General features: G+C 56.0%; 1 protein-coding gene across 8 annotated transcripts; it reads left to right on the top strand.

Annotated features, from left to right (window-relative positions):
- The first annotated feature begins 104 nt into the window (after positions 1–104).
- On the top strand, positions 105–22,259 carry Pcnx3 (pecanex 3). 8 transcript variants are annotated; one of them, XM_021731784.3, is made up of 35 exons: positions 105–1,165; positions 1,486–1,673; positions 1,838–1,937; positions 2,044–2,083; positions 2,188–2,283; positions 2,509–3,636; positions 4,061–4,232; positions 4,316–4,491; positions 4,939–5,029; positions 5,480–5,615; positions 7,000–7,160; positions 8,665–8,818; positions 9,063–9,095; positions 9,327–9,498; positions 9,590–9,700; positions 10,025–10,116; positions 10,274–10,383; positions 10,565–10,670; positions 10,777–10,869; positions 10,997–11,147; positions 12,072–12,216; positions 12,517–12,694; positions 13,670–13,778; positions 13,899–14,028; positions 14,460–14,518; positions 14,619–14,834; positions 15,541–15,794; positions 18,964–19,194; positions 19,384–19,487; positions 19,795–19,942; positions 20,042–20,272; positions 20,353–20,627; positions 21,003–21,136; positions 21,218–21,513; positions 21,590–22,259. In XM_021731784.3, exons 1-35 carry the CDS (start codon positions 1,013–1,015, stop codon positions 21,782–21,784), a joined length of 6,168 nt encoding a protein of 2,055 aa, XP_021587459.2. In that variant the 5' UTR covers positions 105–1,012; the 3' UTR covers positions 21,785–22,259. The 8 variants fall into 8 exon arrangements, with proteins under 8 accessions (XP_021587459.2, XP_077901725.1, XP_040140052.2 ...); XM_078045599.1 differs by having other exon boundaries at positions 107–1,165; positions 4,109–4,232; positions 7,039–7,160; XM_040284118.2 differs by having other exon boundaries at positions 107–1,165; positions 4,109–4,232.
- The last annotated feature ends 38 nt before the right edge of the window (positions 22,260–22,297 follow it).

The raw sequence follows: 22,297 nt of genomic DNA, 5'->3' as shown, positions 1-22,297 counted from the left end.
CTGTCTGTTCCGGAGGATGGCTCTCTACACACCAGGTCTGAGCTCTGACCCGGAAGTAGAGGCCGCTCAGAGCGAGAGATGCTCATGACGTTAAAGGTCTTCCAGTAAAAGAGGCCGGCGCTAGAGGGGCGTGTCCCGTAGCGCCTAACTCTGGGCAGTAGCCCTGAGGAGACCACGCCTCCACCTTTTCCCCGCCTCCTGTAATTCACTGGAAGAACTTTGCGCCAATTACTTCACTTTCACCTATTGGCTACTCAACTACCCTTTCGATTCCGCCTAGCGGTCCCCTCCAGGTTGGCCCCGTCCGGGCGTACGCATGCGCTCAACCACTTTTTTTTTAAAAAAAACCTCTTTACTTCTGGACTCTGCGCACGCCCAAAGGGCACCTCCGTGTCCTGTCAGCTCCACCAGCTCTCTGCGCTTGCGCTCTCATGCCTCCAGATTTTCCTTTTCCGGGTCCTAACTGGGTCTACCGAGCGCATGCGCCACTGCAGGCTGGCGGCTCGCGGCTTCTTCTTCCGGCCTTCCCGTTGGGCCGGCACCGGCAGAAGCGGGGCGAACGCAGGTCCCCAAGCGAGTGACCTACGACCCCGGAAGTGGACTTCAGGGTCCCGGGGCTTTCCCCGGTCGGGAGCCAAGGGAGTCGTCGCCTGCACTCCGGGAGCACCCACCCCACGCCCACCTCTGGATGCCGCCGACGGGTGCTCGATCTGTGTCCCGCGCCTGCCTGCTGGTTCGGCACCCCGGAGCAGTTCTGGGCCAGGGGTGGGGGCCCAGACCCCGCCCCTGATGCAGCCCCACCCCCGTGCCCGGGCCGCTCACCGCTGACTGCTCCGACCGGCCCCGCCCCCTGCCCGCACCCTCGCCTCGCCGATCCCCTCCCCCTCTGGGGGAGGCCATGGCGTGAGAGCGAGGCCGAGCCCCGGGGCCTTCGGGCGCCAGGCGGGGCATGGACCGGGGGCCGCCCCCATGAGGGTCCCGGTAGGGGGGCGCGCGCAGCAGCGGCAGGGCCATGGGGTCTCAGGTGTTGCAGATCCTGCGCCAGGGGGTGTGGGCCTCGCTCACCGGCGGTTGGTTCTTCGACCCGCATCAGAGCACCTTCTCCAACTGCTTTCACCTCTATGTCTGGATCTTCCTGCTCACCTTTCCCTTCTTGCTGTACATGGTGAGATGTTCCTGCCACCTGTTAACTCATGCCGGGACAGGGAGGGCAGGATGTCATGGAAGCAGCCTGGCAGGGACTCTGGACGTACTTAGGATGTTGGGCCCTGCAGTTTGGGTGTATGCGAGGAGAGGCTAAATCCTTTTCCTGGGTCGGGTGACCTTGAGCCTCTCATTTGGTCTCTCTAGTTTTTAGTATTGCCTGCATGGAGGGGTGATGAGGCTTCTCCTGAATTTATGAATCGTAACCATGGTAGTGATGGCAGGTACATCCCAAAGGGGCAGGGCTATATGAGAAGGGACCTGACTTGCTGCCACCTCCAGGTCCTGCCCCCCAGCTTGATGGTGGCTGGCGTGTACTGCCTCGTGGTTGCTGTCATCTTCACTACCATCAAGACTGTGAACTATCGACTGCATGCCATGTTCGACCAGGGAGAGATTGTGGAGAAGCGCAACTCGACCATGGGGGAGCAGGAAGAAGAGCCTGCCCAGGGGGACAGCAGTCTGCCCAGGTGGGTGGGACAGGGATTCTGATGGGGATTAAGGGTTCTTGCTGCCTAGGCCAGAACCTCTGGGGGTGGAGGAGGGGCTGAACATTGGCTCCCTGAGTGAATGCTACCCAGCACTTGTCCTGAAGTCATTCTGGAGTTTAGCTCCAGTCTGTTTCTATGTGCAGGGACCCTGGCGTGGAGATGACTGTGTTTCGGAAAGTGAGTTCCACACCCCCAGTGCGCTGCAGTTCTCAGCATTCCGTTTTTGGCTTCAACCAGGTCTCGGTGAGTGGCCCCAGACCTTGGCTTTTCCACTGCTCTCTTGGGAGCCAGTTCCTGTTGTGGGCAGGTCTTGAGTTGTTGGTTCCTTTGTGCCTCTTTCTCTGCTCAGGAATTATTGCCCCGGATGGAGGATTCTGGACCCCTCAGGGGTAAGTAACTATTCCACAGGGTTGGGACATGGTAGCATGAAATGGGACGGTCTCCTGTGGCTGCTCCAGGATCCTGCTGATACCTCTGGTGCCATGGGTTTCAGATATCAAGGAGCTGGTGCGGGAGCAGGGCAGCAACAATGTGATAGTGACCTCTGCCGATCGAGAGATGCTGAAGCTCAGTTCACAGGAAAAATTAAGTGAGTGGGCACTATGAGGTATTACTTGCAGGGAAAGACAGTTGTTAGCTAACTTTTGCTCCAATGTAGAATTCTCTTTGTACTCTCAGATGGGACCTCCTCAGCATTCCTTCCTAGTTTGGCCCTCAGGGAAAGCAGAGTTCATTAAGCCCCCTTAGCCATCATTTTTTCTTCTATTATACAGTATATCCTGCTCTTGTTTTTTTTTTTTTTTTCTTCTGACAGTTGGAGACCTTCCCCAGACACCCTCAGGAGCTGTCCCAGATCCCTCTCTCCCCAGTACAGACTCTTCAGAACGTTCACCCCTGGCTGGAGATGGAGCTCCTTGGGGTGGGAGCAGCATGGTTGACACTCCCATGAGCCCCTTACTGAAGGGGAGCCTTAGCCAGGAGCTGAGCAAGAGCTTTCTGACCCTGACCCGGCCTGACCGGGCTCTGGTGAGGACCAGCAGTCGAAGGGAACAACACCGAGGAGCCAGCGGCTACCAGCCCCTGGATCGGCGGGGCTCAGGTGAGCCCACACCCCAGAAAGCTGGCTCATCAGATTCCTGCTTCAGTGGCACTGACAGGGAAACGTTGAGCAGCTTCAAGAGCGAGAAGACCAACTCAACGCACCTGGACAGCCCCCCTGGTGGACAAGCCCCTGAGGGCAGTGACACAGATCCTCCCTCTGAGGCTGAGCTGCCTGCCTCCCCTGATGCTGGCGTCCCCTCAGATGATACACTGCGTTCCTTTGACACGGTCATTGGAGCAGGGACACCACCAGGCCCAGTTGAGCCACTCCTGGTTGTACGGCCTAAGGACTTGGCCCTACTACGGCCTAGCAAACGGCGGCCACCCATGCGAAGACACTCTCCACCTGGCCGTGCTCCTCGACGGTCCCTGCTTGAGGGCGGGGGCTTCTTCGAGGATGAAGACACCAGTGAGGGCAGCGAACTGAGCCCGGCCTCCAGTCTCCGATCACAGCGGCGCTATAGTACTGATAGCTCCTCATCTACTTCTTGCTACTCCCCTGAGAGCTCCCAGGGTGCAGCAGGGGGGCCTCGGAAGCGGCGGGCCCCTCATGGAGCTGAGGAGGGGACTGCTGTGCCCCCCAAGAGGCCCTATGGGACCCAGCGGACGCCCAGTACAGCCAGTGCTAAAACACATGCTCGTGTGCTAAGCATGGATGGGGCAGGGGGTGATGTCCTAAGGGCTCCCCTGGCCGGCTGCAAGGCTGAGCTGGAGGCCCAGGTGGGAGTGGAGCTCGCTGCTGGGGATCCTGCTGTGCTGCCTGCTGAGGCCCGCAGTGGACCTGCTGCCAACCAGCCAGGCTGGCGGGGGGAGCTGCCTGAGGAAGGTGCTGTTGGTGGAGGTGAGTGTAGGCTGTGGGTGCTGGGGGCAGGAGGGGAGCTAAGGGGATTGGTTTGGGCAAGGGGTGGGCTGGAGTGGACCTGGTCAGCGTCAGCTCTGCCTCCCTCTCAGGCAGCAGATGGATGTGGACCAGTGATTGAATGATGTTATGTGCCAAACCTCTTGGGTCAGCAGGGTCCAGCCACCTGCTCCAAGTCCTGTGGTTAGCACCTGAGCCTCTGCTTCCGGAGGAGACTCATCATCCACGCTCATCATCCTGGCCACCAGTGGGGCAGGGCAGATCAGTGTCGTCCTTATTTCTAAATGAGGAAACCGAGGCATGAATGGCTAGGTGACCTGGCTGGGCTCCAGAGCCAATGCGTTGTTGGACTAGGTCTGATCTTTAGCACCATACTAGAGCATCTGCCCCCACGTCACTCCCCCAGCTCTGTTCAAGCCTCTGTCACTTATGCTCGGGGCCTCTCTCTGGACAGCGACTGAGGAGACAGGCAAGCGGGACCGCTCAAGCAGTGTGAGGCGGACCCAAGCAATCCGGAGGCGCCACAACGCAGGCAGCAACCCCACCCCACCGGCCTCTGTCATGGGCTCGCCACCCAGGTTAGCATCTGCCACCTGGCCTGCGGGGCACAGGGGCCCAGCTGGCTCTGTGGTGCTGACCCAGGGCTGCCTTTTCACAGCAGCCTGCAGGAGGCTCAGCGGGGCCGGGCTGCCTCCCACTCCCGAGCGCTGACTCTGCCCTCCGCCCTGCACTTCGCCTCTTCACTACTGCTGACCCGGGCCGGCACCAACGTGCACGAGGCCTGTACTTTCGACGACACCTCTGAGGGTGCCGTGCACTATTTCTACGACGAGAGTGGTGAGCTCCTCCTCAACCTGCCTGGCACCTGTTTTGCTCTCCTGGGGCAGTCTTCATTCTGTTGGTAACAGCGCTGTCACTTAAGTCTGTGTTCAGCCTCATGGCAGGTGCTTTGCCTGTGTTCCCTCTACCATCCTTACAGCCTCTCTGGGGTATGAGTGCCCTTGTCTTCCTTGCTTTGCTGATGGGAAACCAAGACCCACCAGAGGCTACAGCTGAGCAAATGGTAGAACAGAGATCCAATCCCAGGCTGGGCTAACCACAGACCCAGGCTTTTGACTTGCAGCCCCTTTCTCATTTAGGTTTTTATCCCTGGGGACTGGGCTGCCATGCCAAGGAGCACATCACGGTGTTCTTTCTGATTTGATGGCCTTGGTGCCCTTGTGTGTCAGGATTTGGCACTCCTGTTCCTGCCTTGCTGCCTCATCTCCCACTCTCCTGTCTCAGGTGTGCGACGTTCCTATACCTTCGGCCTGGCTGGAGGTGGCTATGAGAATCCAGTGGGGCAGCAGGGGGAGCAGGCGGCCAATGGAGCATGGTGAGTCTCCAGGCTGGGCCTCCTAAGGCCAGTGATGTGGTACACTACGTTTCAGAGAAGCACTCTAAACCTGGAGTTTTTTCTTTCTTTGCAGGGGTGGGGTAGGAGCCATGGCAGCTTCCTAGGAAGAGAGAAGCATGGGGAACAGTGAAGGACAGATTTGTGGGGATCCCTGGGAGCCTTGGCTCCTGGGCACTCCAAACAGGAAGCTTCCAGGATACTCAGGGCCCAGGGAGGAGGGGAAGAGAGTGCAATTTTGACAGTGTGTGTTAGCTAGGATCTAGGACGGGGACACTTCTGTGACCTGCCTCATCCTGAGCCTGGTACTCCTCTGTCCCTTGGGTTTCCAGTCATGGAATTGGCAACCCCACCTACCTGGCCTTGGCCTCAATTCCATGCCACCCTAGGTCTTGCTTATGGCTAGGATTCTCATGGCTGCTGTACCCACAGGGACCGCCACTCACATTCCTCCAGCTTCCACTCAGCTGATGTTCCTGAGGCAACAGGAGGCTTGAACCTGCTGCAGCCGAGGCCTGTGGTTCTTCAGGGTATGCAGGTGCGCCGGGTGCCACTGGAGATCCCGGAGGTGAGCATCTAGGGAAGGGCTGTGCAAGGAGTCTGTAGGGGTGAGCAGATCACTGAGGCTGGCCTTAGTTGAGAGCTTGCCCAGGTGCCAGGAGGGACAGGCTACCTGAGGAAGAGTTCAGAAACTCCACTATGTTTATCCTGATCTTTGATGGTTAGCTGAGGGTATACAGGACTGAAGCTGAATGGCTCAGGAAGTGTTCATTTGCTTATTCTGTGACTGTGTCTGGAGTACCTTCCTAATCCTGAGGGGTCCACGATTAACAGGTACAATGGGTGTTCACAGTGATACTTGCAAAAGTGACAGCTCAAATTTGCTGAACAGTGACCATACTCTTCTTGTGCCTGACTGTGTGATTGTCTGGAATATTCTCTTCTAATGATTCTCTTTTTAGTATATTTGTTGATAGCATGCTTTTTTACTTGTAAAACTATTGCAATTTGGACAATAATTAATGCAGTCAGTGCAGTGATATGAGAAACATTAAGAACGAACGAACCATAATTTTTTCACCTGTACTCCCAGCTACTTGGGAGGCTGAGGCAGGAGGATCATTTGAGCCCAGGAGTTTGAGGCCAACCCAGGCAACGTAGTGAGACCCTGTCTGTGAGAGAAACAAAAAAGCACAACCTCAGAGTTGAGAAAATAATCCTAAAAATGTGTATGTACACATTTTACAGCTAAAGCCACAAGTAGATCCCAAGCAGTGGTAGGAGCCACCAAGCATTGTTTTCCTGAATTATTTATTATTTTTAACTATTGTGTAGAATTGGAAGCATTGTCTTTTCTGTCTGGCTGATGGCCGCCTCCACAGTGGTTGTATATCTCTGCCTCTCTCCATGGTATCCTCAGAGGCCAGCACAGGGCCAGGCCTTTAGCTGTGTCCCCTGAGTGCTTCAGAGAAGGGCACAACAAGCCCAAAGAGGTGAAGTAACTCGCCCAGGGCCTCACAGCAGCTACATGGCATCCAGTTCATCCTCAGGACTGGGTACTTGTGTGGGTGGGGTGTCCCAGGGACAGTGATGGCTCCATCTGGGAAGACATGATATTTGTACGAGGTCCTGAAGGACAAGGCAGATTACATTGGGACTAGATGAAACAGGAGATTCTGCCTGAGTGGGGAAGATAGATGTAGGATTCTGTAACTCTGGTGCCTGGTAGCTCCCTGTAGCCATTGAGCTCCTAGCAGCCGTTGTCCTAGGAACTTGGAACAAGGAATAGGCCCTTGTAATGGAGGATACAGGCAGAACATGGGGCCACTAGATGGTGGGGTCATACTGTGCTGATGGAAGTGGTCAACCAAGCTAGTGTGCTAGGGTGGGAGTGGTGCTACAGACCATGGCAGGGGTGGCGGGGCTGATGGCCGCGGCTGTGGGGACTGCAGTTTGACCTGCTGGACCAGGACTCCCTGCACGAATCCCAGGAGCAGACACTGATGGAGGAGGCGCCACCCCGTGCCCAGCATAGCTACAAGTACTGGCTCTTTCCTGGCCGCTGGACCTCTGTGCGCTATGAGCGGCTTGCCCTGCTGGCTCTCCTGGACCGGTGAGTGCCTATCTGCTTTGGCCCGTAGCCCCCAGAAAGTCCTAGGGGTCCCAGGACCCTGTACTTTGAGACTGTGAACCAGTGGGGACAGTCATGGCTTCAGAGAACATAATGTGCCTTTGGTGGCAGTGGCATTTCTTTAGGGTCCTTGGGTACAGAGGGGTGGTCAAGTGGTAGGGAGTCGGGGTGAAGCAGCCACTGTAGTAATCCCATCTTTTTTTTTTTTTTTAATTTTTTTTGGTTGTAGATGATATCTACCTTTATTTACTTATTTACTTTATGTGGTGCTGAGGATCCAACCCAGTGTTTCACGTGTGCTAGGCAAGCACTCTACCACTGAGCCACAACCCTAGCCCAACCCATCTTTCTTAAAGCCCTGCTTAATACAAACAATTCAGTCTCATTTATTTTATTTTATTTTTAATTTTTTTAAGAGAGAGAGTTTTAATATTTATTTTTTAGTTTTTGGCACGCACAACACCTTTGTTTGTATGTGGTGCTGAGGATCGAACCCGGGCTGCACGCATGCCAGGCGAGCGCGCCACCGCTTGAGTCACATCCCCAGCCCTTATTTTATTTTTTGGCTTGTTTAGGGACTCTACCATTGAACCACATCCCTAGCTGTTTTTATTTTTTATTTTGATATAGGGTCTCCCTAAGTTGCTTAGGGCCTTGCTAAATTGCTGAGGCCACCCTTGAACTTGCTATCCTCCTGCCTCAGCCTCCCAAGTCACTGGGATTATAGGTACATGCCACGATATCTGACTGGTCTGATTCTGTTGTTTTTACAGTACCAGGGGCACTCTACCACTGAACTACATCCCTTTTTATTTTTCATTTTGAGACAGGGTCTTGCCAAGTTTCTGAGGCTAGCCTTGAACTTGTGATCCTCCTGCTTTAGCCTCCTGAGTACCTGTGATTACAGGCATGTGCCACCATGCCTGGAAGTCTGTTGTTTTCTTTTGCCTCTGTTTTTGATTTGATATAAAAATGGAATGCCGTAACTAAAAAGTTCACAATCATTTGTCTCACCTTTCCCAATTTTCAGAGGGGAAACAGGCCCAGAAAATCAGATAGAGCAGTCAGATGATCTTTATTGCCTGCTATAAAGGACTTGGGCCTGGAACCCACTTCCTGGTTTCCTGTCCGTTGGGCTTTGACATGGCACCATGACTGAGTGCTTCTGGGGTACTGCTTGTGTTTATAATGGGGTGCCTGACGTGGTGTGCCTCGCTTAGCCTACCATGAGCTAGGCATAGGAGGAAGTCTTAAGAGTGTCAGCACCTCAAGCCTTTAGCATCTAGAAGGTCAGAGACTGGGATGGAGGGCAGCAACAGGATGGCTTCCTAGAGTAGATGCATCCTGGGCTCCCCCTGTGAGATAGTAGGTTTGAATCTTCAGAGGTCAAGAAGCTGGCACAGCCAGAGACCTGGAGATGGTCCTTTAGGACTGAACCCCTGTGCTGAGGCAGAAGGGCTATGCCTTGACTCACCTGTTTCTGCAGGACGCGGGGGGTGGTCGAGAACATCTTCGGCGTTGGGCTGAGCAGCCTGGTTGCTTTCCTGGGCTACCTGTTGCTGCTCAAGGGCTTCTTCACTGACATCTGGGTCTTCCAGTTCTGCCTGGTCATCGCCTCCTGTCAGTACTCCTTGCTCAAGGTCAGGCCTGGCTTCATGTGTCTCTTACCCCAATTTTCCTCAGACCTTCCCCTTCCCCCTACTCTAGGTCTGAGGGCTCTGAGCTAGGAAGCAGACAAGATGCTTAAGGTCCTTTGTAGGCAGCCACCCATCTGATAGTTGAGAACACTAAGCTCAAGGCACTTGAGGGTCCTGCTCTGATTCCACTGTCTCATGCTCCTGTGGGCACTGGCTCTTGTTATCAACATAGCCCTATCTCTTTCAGAGCGTGCAGCCTGATGCGGCATCTCCCATGCACGTGAGTACCCTTGAGCAGCACCTCTCACCAGGAGGCCCTGGGAGGGGCTGAAGCCAGGTGGGAGGAGGTCAGAGCAGGAAAGAGGCAGGGCTCCCTCACCAGCCCCATTGCCTCCACCCTGCCTGGCTCTCTAGCTTGGACCCAGGGCCATCCCAGGAGCATGTGGGCATGTCCACATGCCTCTGGGGTTGTCAGCAAGGAAGGCCAGCTCCTCATAGGCTGACTCCTCAGGGCCACAATTGGGTGATCGCATACAGCCGGCCCGTCTACTTCTGCATCTGCTGCCTGCTCATCTGGCTGCTGGATGCCCTGGGCTCAGCACAGCCCTTCCCGCCCGTCTCCCTCTACGGCCTCACCCTCTTCTCTGCCTCTTTCTTCTTCTGTGCCCGAGATGTGGCCACCGGTGAGGCCTGGCAGGGTAGAGGTGGTCTGGGAGAGTAAGCCCAGGAGGGCGGGCAACAGACTGACCAGCCCTCATTTTCTCTCCCCGCCAGTGTTCACCTTATGCTTCCCTTTCGTCTTCCTCCTGGGCCTCCTGCCCCAGGTCAACACCTGCCTCATGTACCTGCTGGAGCAGATAGATATGCATGGCTTTGGGGGCACAGGTATGATCCACAGGTGGCTTGGGGGTGGGGTAGTATCGGGCCCTAGAGGACCTATGAATTGGGTCTGTGGCTCCAGCCCTTGCTGATCCACCTTCTTCATCTAGACCCCCCCACAAGATACAGGCCCCGCCTTCCTCTAGCACGTGGTATCAACCTGAGAGTGCTAAAAGTTCCGAAGCCCCCCAGGGCTGGGCAAGCAGAGAGCAGTTGGCTAGGGGTGATGTCCTGGGAGTTGGGCTTCTGGGAGTTGGATGGTGGGCAGGGGTGAGGTGGGCATGCCCACATGTAAGAGCTGGGTCTTGCCTACACCTCCGTGCCATGCAGCTGCCACCAGCCCGCTCACTGCAGTCTTCAGTCTTGCTCGCAGCCTTCTGGCTGCTGCCCTTCTCTACGGCTTCTGCCTCGGGGCCATCAAGGTAAGGTGGCCTGCAGGATGGGGGGCATGCTGAAGTCTGTGGGATTGTTGGGACAGGGCCATGAATTGGGCTCAGCAGCGGCTTCTCATGTGGGGATACCCCCGCCCCCATGCTTACCCTCCCTCACCTCTCCTGACCAGCATGCTTCTCTCCCCAGACTCCTTGGCCAGAGCAGCACGTCCCTGTCCTCTTCTCAGTCTTCTGTGGCCTCCTGGTGGCGCTGTCCTACCATCTGAGCCGGCAGAGCAGCGACCCCACTGTGCTCTGGTGGGTGCTGCATGTGCCTGTCCATGCACACGTGTGCGTGCTCCGTGGGTGTGCGTTTGTGTCTGTGGGCCTGGGCATCGTGCATGTGCCTGTGACCCACATGGATCCTGGTCTCCTGTGGCCCTGGAGGCCTGTGCTAGGAAGAGTAGCAGCCCCACCCCCTGACTGTTTTTCCCCCCAGGTCCCTGGTACGGAGCAAACTCTTCCCTGAGCTAGAGGAGCGGAGCCTGGAGACGGCCCGAGCTGAGCCCCCAGACCCGCTACCAGAAAAAATGCGCCAGTCCGTGGTGAGGGGGCGGGAGTGTGGGTCTCTGGTAGGGAGATGGTGGCAGGGCCAGGGCTGGGTATGCAGGCCCTGGCATTGGGTAGTGAGCTGTGTTTTCCACCTCTCAGCGTGAGGTCCTGCACTCCGACCTGGTGATGTGTGTGGTGATTGCTGTGCTCACCTTCGCCATCAGCGCCAGCACCGTCTTCATTGCCCTAAAGGTTCGTGTGGTGTAGTTAGCCCTTCTTGGGTCTTGGCAGGAGAGTATTGGACCTGAGGCCCTGAGAGGCCCCTGCCTGGTCTGGTGGGCTGAGCCCCTGAATAAGCATCTGGACTCTCTCTCTGCAGTCGGTGCTGGGTTTCGTATTGTACGCGCTGGCTGGGGCAGTGGGCTTCTTCACACACTACCTGCTGCCACAGCTGCGCAAGCAGCTGCCCTGGTTCTGCCTCTCACAGCCTGTGCTGAAGCCACTGGAGTACAGCCAGTACGAAGTGCGCGGTGAGTGCACCCTCCTACCTCGTACCTCCCCTCCGTACCTCCGATGCCTGGTGCACCTCCCTTCAGGCCCAAGCACTGAGTGCTCTGGTGGGAGTCTTGGTCTTGGCTCAGGGTGACAGTAGGGGGCAGTCTTTGCCTACACTGCCCTCTCCACCCTGACCCTGCCACCCATCCCTGCTCTCTTGTGCCCACTCTTCTCACCATGACCTGGTGTGGCCCTGTTATGCTCTCAGCCCACGTGTGCCTCCCCTTTTCTGCCTTCCTTGTCTCTGAGGAGATGGAAAAAGTAGAATTCCAGGGCCCTGAAGGGATCTCTTGTCCAGAATTGCAGACTGGTCTCTGCTGGACTAGAGCCATCCGGTGTGCATTGTTGCTGGGGTGTGCAACAACTTAAAATATTCTCCAACCTGTGTTTAATCATCTTGAATTGTAATAAGGAAGGTCACATTTCTCGTTTTTCTAAACAATGGGAGGTTTTGAGCTACTGAGCCAGTATCCCTCTGTAGTTTTTACCAGCCTGAGTCAGGGAGCCTTGCCCCTCAGAAGCGTCTGTGGCTTGGGGTCACCATGTGCTTGTCCTCCCAGCCTGCTGTACATCACCTTTGCCATCCCCAGTGAGTAGCCTTCATCAGCCTTGTTTCCATAGATAGTAAACAGGTCAAATCACCAGCCCTAAGCCTGTGGTGAGCCCAGTGGTATGCAGAGCTCTGGCTCTGCTGGGGCCCGGTACTTTGTTTCAACTGCCAAAGATCAGTTCCTCCTCACCCTGTTGAAATTTCTGGGGACCCAGGACACACAGCTTCTGGTTTGTCCGCCCTCCTTGGTTTTCTCTAGTCCTGCTGTGATTAGTCTTCTGGATCCCAGGGAAGAGGGGCATATGTGGGGGACCAGGTGCTGGGCAAAAGTTCTACCTCCATGTTGCAGGCGCTGCCCAAGTGATGTGGTTTGAGAAACTGTATGCTGGACTGCAGTGTGTCGAGAAGTACCTCATCTACCCTGCCGTGGTGCTCAATGCTCTCACAGTGGATGCCCACACTGTTGTCAGCCACCCGGACAAATTCTGCCTCTAGTGAGGACTACCGTGCCTACTACCTATCTTCCCATTTGATTCCCATTGGGGAAACTAAGGCCCAGAGAGGGAATGGGTAATGGGTGGTGACCAACATTGCCCAGAAAGCCAAAGTGGGGCCCCAATTCCTGATGCACTTTACCTGCACTGGAGGGATGAGCCAGAGAGTCACTGGTTCAAGAGAACAGAGGCTACCTGAATAGAGAGAGCTGAGGAATAGGGTTGCACTCGGGCCAGGGTAGGTGAGAGATGGGGCATGTGCATCCACTGCCTCCTAAGCCCTGCTGAACTCACCCACAGCTGCCGGGCACTGCTGATGACTGTGGCTGGTCTGAAGTTGTTGCGCTCGGCCTTTTGCTGCCCACCCCAGCAGTACCTGACCTTGGCCTTCACAGTCCTGCTCTTCCACTTTGACTACCCACGCCTCTCCCAGGGCTTTCTGCTGGACTACTTCCTCATGTCCCTGCTCTGCAGCAAAGTGAGCGGGGAGTGGGGGCTGTGACTTAGAATTCTTCAGCCTGGGGGGTAAGGGGGAAGAATGTCCCTGGGGCCTGTCACCTGCCTCTCGGACAGTCCTGCTGTTGGCTGTTCAGGGAAGAGGTTATCTCTGTCTCTCCTTGCAGAGAGGAAGCTGAGGCTTAAAGAGGTGGAATGACTTGCCTTAGGCCCTCCAGGGAATTGACAGTCAACCAGGATTTGACCCCATGTCTGTCCAACCCTATAACCACCTTTCTCAGAAACAGCATAGTTAGGACCCGACCTTGACCTCTGGACAAGAGCCAGACTCTGAGCTCTTCCTCTGCCAGCCTTGGCCCTAGAGAACAGTTCAGAATTGTTTCAGAAGCCTGGGGCCTGTGTATGTAGATATTTTGCTAGACCATTGGATTTGCACTCAGGGTTTGAGACGGGTCACTTTGAACAAAGGACCATTTCCTACTGTGTGCATGATGCCTGTTATGGTGGCTGGGATTCCTACAGGCCTGAGCCTTTCTCACTCACAAGGGTGCTCACTTTTTGTTTTCTGGCCAGGCCCAGGGTGGTGGGCCTCCCAACTTGACTCCTCTGAGGCCATGACCTGGGACTATTAATATTCAGTCCCACTGTCCACAGCATTACCACTGACCAAATTGCATGGCCTGAGCAAGTCATTTATTTTCTCTTCCTTCTCTGAACCTCACCGTAAGCCATCTATAAAATGGAAACAGCTTCCAGGGTCATCATGTGAGTTAAATGGTTAGTGTGCCCTTAGAGCACAGTCAGGAGTTGGTCATGATATCAAGTGCCTCAAGCCAGAACCATAGAGAAGGTGCTGGGAGTGATACTGAGCTAGACCCCACATAGGCACCCAGTGGGACCCCAGGGTTCTGAATGAGGCCTTGTGTCTGGGGGCTTGGCAGACCCCACGTTCATGAGTGATACTGCACGTCTTTTGTGTCTCTTGCCCACCCTACAGCTCTGGGACCTGCTGTACAAGCTGCGTTTTGTGCTGACCTACATTGCTCCCTGGCAAATCACCTGGGGCTCAGCCTTCCACGCCTTTGCCCAGCCCTTTGCTGTGCCACGTATCTGCTGCCTGCTCTCTGGGTGGGGTGGGCAGGGAGGGCAGTGGCCTGGGGCTGCAGGGAATGGGGAGGGAGTCTGGGAGATCCTGTGTGTCTGTTGTCTCCTTGACTTACGCCCAGACTCGGCCATGCTGTTTGTCCAGGCCCTGCTCTCAGGGCTCTTCTCCACACCCCTCAATCCTCTGCTGGGCAGTGCAGTGTTTATCATGTCTTATGCAAGGCCTCTCAAGTTTTGGGAGCGTGACTACAAGTGAGTATTATGGGAAAAGGAGCAAGTGCCTGTCCGGGGAGGGGGAGGGGGTTTGAAGCCCAGACTGGACAGTGCCCAGCAGCAAGTGTGTGAATGCTTGGGCATAGAGGGGGCACTTGTGGAAGCAGATCCCATGAGAGCAAACCCTGCACCTAGACAAAGCCTCAGGGAGATAGGTGGGCCTGGATGAGATGCCAGTTTCCCCAAGTCCTGGCTGTGTGGTCTGGTTGAGTCCCTTCATGTCCCTGAGCCTGTCCTCCTTATCTGTGACAGTGTTACTAGTGCTATCATAGGTAGTTTCTGTTCATAGCACAGGGGTGTGGACTTGGAGAGGACCTGGGTGGAGCCTGGGTAGGAGGTCTCGACAGGTGGAAATCGTCACCATTGTCGATGGCTTCACCTTTTCTGATGCCTTCGCTCTCTCTGAACAGCACTAAGCGTGTGGATCATTCCAACACCCGCCTGGTGACACAGCTGGACCGGAACCCTGGTGTGTATCCAGCTGTCCAGAGGCTCTGGGCAGGGCTTCCCCTAAAGGGAGCCATTCTCACGTGTCACTGTGGTCATTTGTCTATCTGCCCTGGTCCCAGGCGCTGATGACAACAACCTCAACTCCATCTTCTATGAGCACTTGACGCGCTCACTGCAGCACACGCTGTGTGGGGACCTGGTGCTGGGCCGCTGGGGCAACTATGGCCCTGGTGACTGCTTCGTCCTGGCTTCCGACTACCTCAATGCACTAGTGCACCTCATCGAGGTTGGCAATGGCCTTGTCACCTTCCAGCTGCGTGGCCTTGAGTTCCGGGGTGAGCCTCAGGGCTGAGCCTGGGAATGGGGGTGCAGGCATGCTTGGGTCCTGAGCAGTGCACTGTGTGTAGGGACTGCATTCATGTCCAGTTTGGCTTGGGTGACCCCGGGCAAGGAGCTCTTGCTCCCTGGGTCAAGGTTTCCCAGTCTAAGCTATGAAGTGACAGGTTTTCCAGCCAAGCCCTCTGTGTGCCTTGACTTTGGGTCTGTACTGACGCCAGAGATGGCTACAATCAAAGTTGGGGGCCAGAGTTCTGGTTTCTTGTGCTAACTTTACCTGGCCTGCTCTGTGGTCTCAGGCTAGGCCTCATTCAGGCACCACGCACAGCCCCTAGAGAGCAGGGCTAGTGTCTTCCCCCTCTAGCTTGCAGGAAGACATATAGGATGTAGCTTCACAGGAAGCTCCAAGAGTGTATAGCTCATGAGCACTATGACCTTGAGCAAGTCCCTTCTCCTCTTTGAGGTTCCGTCTTTACCTCTATAAATGAGGGAGCAGACCCCTGCCTCTTCCACTCTCCCTTACCATGGCTGCTGGGAATTAAGAGAAAGAAGGGGCTCACTTGCCATTCACTCAGTAACCTTTCCACACACTATGCCTGGTGGAGGGTGAGTGGCAGCAGCCCTCAAGTGCTACATTGGCCTCTTGCTGGGGGAGGCAGGCAAGGATTGTCCTAGTGTCCCTGACTGGGCACTCCTCCCCCACAGGCACGTACTGCCAGCAGCGTGAGGTGGAGGCCATCACCGAAGGTGTAGAGGAGGACGAGGGCTGCTGCTGCTGTGAGCCTGGCCATTTGCCACGAGTCCTGTCCTTCAATGCCGCCTTTGGGCAGCGCTGGCTGGCCTGGGAGGTGACGGCCAGTAAGTACGTGCTGGAGGGCTACAGCATTAGCGACAACAACGCCGCCTCCATGCTGCAGGTCTTTGACCTCCGCAAGATTCTCATCACCTACTATGTCAAGGTACGGCCGGCAGGCGCCTGGTAGGCAGCAACGTCCTCTGCTGGTGGATGCTCTCTGACCAGGAGCATCCCAAGTTCTGTTTTCTAGAATGTTGGAAGCCTGTTTGATCCAAGGGAAGCAGAGGCCTCAATTTAATCATGCTCCACAGTGCCACCACCAGATAGCAGAGGTGAAGTGATCAATGTGAGACTCCAGAATTAGGAAAAAAGGACAGAGCTGGGCATTGAACCCAGGCCTAGGGTTAGCCAGTAGGCTCTGTGCCTCCACCTGGGAGCTCCAAGCTAGGCCAGAGGATCTTGAAATCTGTTTGGCACGGTGGGGATTGGTGGGGCCTGTGGGTGTTGAATGATATAGGCTCCTTCTCAGGGTTCTGTGCACCTGGAAAGTTACCTCCCTTGTCATGGCTCAGTACACCCCTTGAGAAGTGTGGTATTGTGGTCTGAGATGACAGACATGATGAGGCTTTATGGTGATCAGAACAGGGTACTGCAGGGGTGAGGTGGGTGGTGATCACACAGGCCTCCATGTGCTCCTAGGATTTGCCTTGGAGCCACATGGGGCTTGGCACGTTTCCTGCTGGGGGCCAGGGGAGCCTGTCTTCCTCGGGTTCCCCCTTGGGTAAGCACAAGTAGCTCCAGCTGTCCTTTTTGCACCCCATAGACAACCTACTCATGTCACGTGTTACAGCAGCTGTAATTTCCATTGGTCTTTTTGTCCTCTGAACTCTTGGAGAACAGTTTGGGGCTCCCTCTACTTTTTTTTTTTTTTTAAAGAGGTTTTTTTTTTTTTTTTAATATCTTTACCTTTATGTATTTATTTTTATGTGGTGCTGAGGATTGAACCCAGGGTCTCATGCATGTGAGGCAAGCGCTCTACCGCTGAGCCACAACCCCAGTCCCTCCCCCTACTTTTTCTAAGAAAGACATGGTCTAGAATGGGACAGTCTCAGTCCCAGGTCACCCAAAGGTCAAGGTCCTATCCATCTTCCTGTCCCATCTTGAGAGTTGTGCCCAGTCACCCTGCTGCCTCACAGAGACCCCACTCAAAGCCACGAGCAGCCCTCTGATCTCGGGCCTGAGCTGATGGGTTGAGATGAGCCCTGCTTGGCTCATTGTCCTATGGGAAGCTGCCTCAGGTTGGGCAGAGGAGCCAGAGGACACAGGGATGGCTCTGCTAAAGATGTGTAGAGCATGGGGTGAAGTCTGGAAGGCTGGGGGTGCAGGGGAGGCAGCCATGCGGGGCACATGGGGGGCCCAGTGTAGGAGGCAGTGCTGGGGACATGTCCTGTTCAGCCCTTGAGATGGGCCAGGCAGGCCCAGCCCTTTCCGTACAGCTTTGGCCACCCCTTGGTGCCTCCTCCACATCTTGCCCTTCCTGTGGGTGTTATTGAGTACAGTGGGTGGCAGATGTGGTGCAGCCCTTAGCCAGAGCCATGAGCCCCCACGGCTGCCTGCGGCCATACCTTGTACTCAGGGTTAGCCCTTCTAAGCCAAGTAGTTCGAGACCCTGCCACATTCTTTAGCCACCCTTGGGAGAGGAGGAACCAGGGTGATTGTCCTCATTACAGCTGAGGTGATGGCCTCAGACTGGTCCTGAGGACAGTGATGTGAGAGCAAGAAGGCCCACAGCTGCAAGGCCTGTGCAGCGGTGAAGTGCACCCAGACGATACCTGGACCTAATGACTCTTAGGCACTGCTCTCAGGTGGGAGCTCTTGCTGCTTACGGGCCCAGGTCTTCATTTTCTCCCTGAGAATCACTCTGAGGCTGTCACGGGATGAATGACACTGGCAAATTAGCCAAGCACTAATGTGTGCCTGGCCAGCTCCTCCCCCTGCCCCTGCAGCACTGTTTTCTGGGGGCTGTGATGGTTCCCAGAGAGTGGAGACATTCTAGGTGGTCAGGAAGACCAGTCTGGAGCCTAAAGCTGCCCCATAGCCATTCTGCCCCCTCATGCCATTACTTTTCTGATCCCTTCTTGGTAAAGCAACGGCCCAGCCCTCCCTAGACTGTCACTCATCTGCCTGTGCTAAAGCCATGCCAGAACCTCCATCCCAACACAGCCATTAACTTCAGGTGTCCTCCCCTGCCAGGGAATTATTGGAGACCTTGGCTGTTTCCATCTTGTACCCTGCTCATTTTACTCAGGTTCTTGACTTCTCCATGCCCCACTGTAGCCACCTTGCTAGACACTCTGCTGCCCAGAATACTTTCTTTTTTAGAGAGAATTTTTAAATATTTATTTTTCAGTTTCCAGTGGACACAACATCTTTATTTTTTGTTTATGTGGTGCTGAGGATCGAACCCAGGACCCCGCGCATGCCAGGAGAAAGTGTTACTGCTTGAGCCACATCCCCAGCCCCGCAGGATACCTTCTATTTTTGGCCAGCTACCAGCTGCATAACTCTCTCCAGCCCAGACTTCCCCACCTCTTAAGGCACACAAAGCGCTGACCCCATTGGCTCTGTCTCAGGGTGGCACATGGAATCCCCATAACCTCAATGGCTGCAGCTGCCAGCCTCACGCTGCCTCTCCATCCCAGTGGTGCCAGCTACCTGCCTTCCTAAAACACCTCTCCCTTTGCCCAACTCCTAATTAGACATCAGCAGCGCTTCTAAATAAGAGGTCCAGGAGCCCCCAACTTTAGGCACAAGGTTCTGTGCCTCTGCCTTTTTTCTGAGGAGAGGCCCTGTGACTGTCATGCCTCGGCTGCCTAAAGTGACCTGAGACCTAGGGTGCTCAACTGACTTTCTAGGCCCTGAGATCTGGATCCCACAGCATCTTCAAATTCCAGCTCAGCCTACCCTGCTGTGTTGACATGGGGCAAGACTGTCATTTGTCAGTGCCTCTTTACAAATGGGTTAGGTGCTAGGGCCTGCAGCACAAGGTGAGCAGGTATTGTATACAAGCATCTGCTGCAGTGTGGGACCCTCCAAGTCCGCTTTGTAAGTGGGGGCACTTCCTACTGGCCTCCCACCCTCCATGGCCCTGGGTTGGGGGTGGAGCTCACTTGCCCTTGTGGCCTTGGGGAGCTGAGCTGAACTGCAAAAGGTGGATATCCTAGGAAATACTTTAACTAGGCTGGGGCAGAAGTTTGTCATGTTTCCCCCCAGTGTCGGGCAGTGGTGGGCTGCCCTCCACACATGTCCAACACCTGCTCCTCCTCTCCCAGAGCATCATCTACTATGTGAGCCGCTCCCCAAAGCTGGAGGCCTGGCTGAGCCATGAGGGCATCGCAGCTGCTTTGCGGCCCGTTAGAGCCCCCGGCTACGCCGACTCAGATCCCACCTTTTCGCTGAGTGTGGATGAGGACTATGACCTTCGCCTTTCCGGCCTCTCGTTGCCTTCCTTCTGTGCTGTGCACCTCGAGTGGATCCAGTACTGCGCCTCCCGGCGTGGCCAGGTTGGGCCACCACTACCCTGGGGCTGCCCCCACCAGGCCTCTGGGGACCTGAACCCTCTTCCACTTCTCCCCTTCCCATTTGGGTTCTTCTCACCCTGAGACTCCCTTGGCCTGGGCCCTGGCCCCTACCTCAAGTTCCCAGTCCCAGGTCTGAATGGGGCTCTGGGGACGGGGCTCCTTGTGCCACAGCCCGTGGACCAGGACTGGAACTCGCCGCTGGTCACGCTGTGTTTTGGCCTGTGTGTACTGGGCCGCCGGGCCCTGGGGACAGCCTCTCACAGCATGTCTGCCAGGTGAGTGCATGTGTCCTGCTGGTCCTACTACTCTCCCTCACCCATGCAGGCAGAGCTCAGTGGCTCTGGAAACCGAGTTGGTCTTTCCTGTTGGTGTAGCTTGTTTCATATGGGCCAGGCGCTTCTCAGTCATCACTTTGCCTGTTCCTCAGCACTCTGAGGGACATGGGCAGAGACTGGCTTCCTTGGAGAGATGTGAAAACAGGTTCAGTGTGAGGAAAGGTCTCAGCTCACATGATTCAGAAACCTGAGATGCCTGGCTACTTCCCACCCCTCGTTCACCTCCCTGTTCCTCCTCCCTGACCAGCCTGGAGCCCTTCCTCTATGGCCTACACGCTCTGTTCAAGGGGGACTTTCGCATCACGTCCCCACGTGATGAGTGGGTCTTTGCCGACATGGACCTGCTTCACCGTGTAGTGGCACCTGGGGTTCGCATGGCCCTCAAGCTTCACCAGGTGGGAGAGTGGTGTGCCCAGGCTGCTTGGGCAGGTGGGGGCTGAAGGCTCACCCAGTGCAGGGGCCCCTGACTCCTGCCCTCCCATCCCCACTGCCAGGACCACTTCACATCCCCAGATGAATATGAGGAACCTGCGGCCTTGTATGATGCCATTGCAGCCAATGAGGAGCGGCTGGTCATTTCACATGAAGGTGACCCAGCCTGGCGTAGTGCCATCCTCAGCAACACACCCTCCCTGCTGGCACTGCGCCACGTCATGGATGATGCGTCTGATGAGTACAAGATCATCATGCTAAACCGCCGCCACCTCAGCTTCCGAGTCATCAAGGTGGGGATGGCCTACCTGCCCTGGAGCTAGATCCCTGTCCATGGAGCTAGATCCCTGACCCTCAGTGTGGCTGCCCACAGGTGAATCGCGAGTGCGTGCGTGGCCTGTGGGCTGGGCAGCAGCAGGAGTTGGTGTTCCTGCGTAACCGCAACCCTGAGCGTGGCAGCATCCAGAACGCCAAGCAGGCACTCCGCAACATGATCAATTCCTCCTGTGACCAGCCACTGGGCTACCCCATCTATGTGTCACCCCTCACCACCTCACTGGCTGGCAGCCACCCCCAGCTGCGAGCGCTGTGGGGCGGCCCCATCAGCCTGGGCGCCATCACCCGCTGGCTCCTGCGCAGCTGGGAGAGGTGAGCCCTCGCCGCCACCCCTAGTCCATAAGGCCTCATAAAGGGCTGAGGTGCTGGGCTTCAGAGGGAGCGTAGGTGCAGTTCCTGCTCAGGTCTTCAACTGAGGAAGTGCTGGAGCTAGGGCTTGAACCCCAAAAAATGGCCCCTCCCAGAACTGATGTGAGCTGTCATCCCCAGAGGTGTCCCCTTTTCCCTAGAGTTGACAGTGGCCTTTCATCTTTAAGCATAATTGAAAACTCTGTCAAAAGGCCCTTAGAGGTGAGGACCTGGGGCTCCCAGACATTGGATGACTTGTTCTGGGGCTGGGGACTTATGCTTGTGAGGCCTGTGGCCACAGCCTTGTCCTTCCTGACCCTTTCATCTCCCCACCTCCAGGCTTCATAAGGGCTGTGGTGCTGGCTGCAATAGCGGTGGGAATGTGGATGACTCGGACTGTGGTGGGGGCAGCGGCCTGACTTCCCTCAGTGCTAATCCCCCCTTGGCACACCCGACGCCTGAGAATACAGCAGGTGAGCAGGCAAGGCTGGGCTGACTTGGTGGGTAAGGATGGCAGCCAAGCTGAAGTCTGCTCCCTTATCTGTGTCTTACAGGCAGTGGCGACCAACCCCTCCCACCAGGCCCTGGCTGGGGGCCGCGGCCTTCCCTGAGCAGCTCTGGTGATGGACGCCCCCCTGCTCTATTGCAGTGGCCTCCCCCTCGGCTCCCTGGTCCACCCCCTGCCTCACCCGTTCCCACTGAGGGTCCCCGGTCCTCGCGGCCCCCTGGTCCTGGTCTCGGTTCTGAGGGGCCCAGTGGAAAGTGGAGCCTAGGGGGTCGGAAGGGTCTAGGAGGATCTGATGGAGAACCAGCCTCAGGGAGCCCCAAAGGAGGCACCCCCAAATCTCAGGTAAAGGGCCTGTCAGGGGGTTGGGTTGCAGAAGGCTCAATCCTGCTCTCCTGCCAACCGGTCTCTTCTCTCCCAGGTGCCTCTAGACCTCAGCCTCAGCCCGGATGGCAGCTCTGAGGCCTCACCCCCCAGAGCAGCACAGGATATTTCTTGCTTGGACAGCAGTGCTCCCGAGAGTGGTACACCCACTGAGGCCCCAGCTGACTGGCCTGTCCCTGCTGAGGAACGCGAAAGTCCAGCTGCCCAGCCATTGCTGGAGCACCAATACTGAGCAGCCTGGCGTCCACTGGATCCCATCATAGGACTCAGTAACTTGGACTTCCTCTGCTGCCTCTGGCCCTCTCTATTGGACCACAGAACTGAGTGGCTTTGGCTCCCACATCTGAACCCTGACCTCTGGCTGCTTCAGCCAAAGTACCAGAACTGAATGGCCTGGACCTCTGACCTTGACCCCTGATCTCATTCCTAATTTACGGCCTGGGTACCCCAAACTGAGGCAGTCAGCTTCCCAGCCAGGCCCTAAAAGCCAAACCCATGGGCTGGTCCCGCTTTGAGCCCATGGCCAGGACTGACTTGGTCCCTGGGCCTGCACTGCCTGCAAGGGTGGTCCCCTTGTCCTGGACCTGGGGCTTGAAATGTGGCGAGGGTTGTTTCTTCTTCTTCTTTTTTTTTTTTTTTTTTTTTTGGTCATTTTTTTTTTCGTGCTTCAGAGACACCAGAATTAATAACACTATTTTTGATTTTGATTGGCAGTTTCTTCTCTCTGAAAATGGGTATAGGGTAG

The sequence above is a fragment of the Ictidomys tridecemlineatus genome, chromosome 4 (genome assembly GCF_052094955.1).
Source record: "Ictidomys tridecemlineatus isolate mIctTri1 chromosome 4, mIctTri1.hap1, whole genome shotgun sequence".
NCBI lineage: Eukaryota > Metazoa > Chordata > Mammalia > Rodentia > Sciuridae > Ictidomys > Ictidomys tridecemlineatus.
Note: the sequence above shows the minus strand (reverse complement) of the source record. Positions and strands in the feature narration are given on the sequence as shown.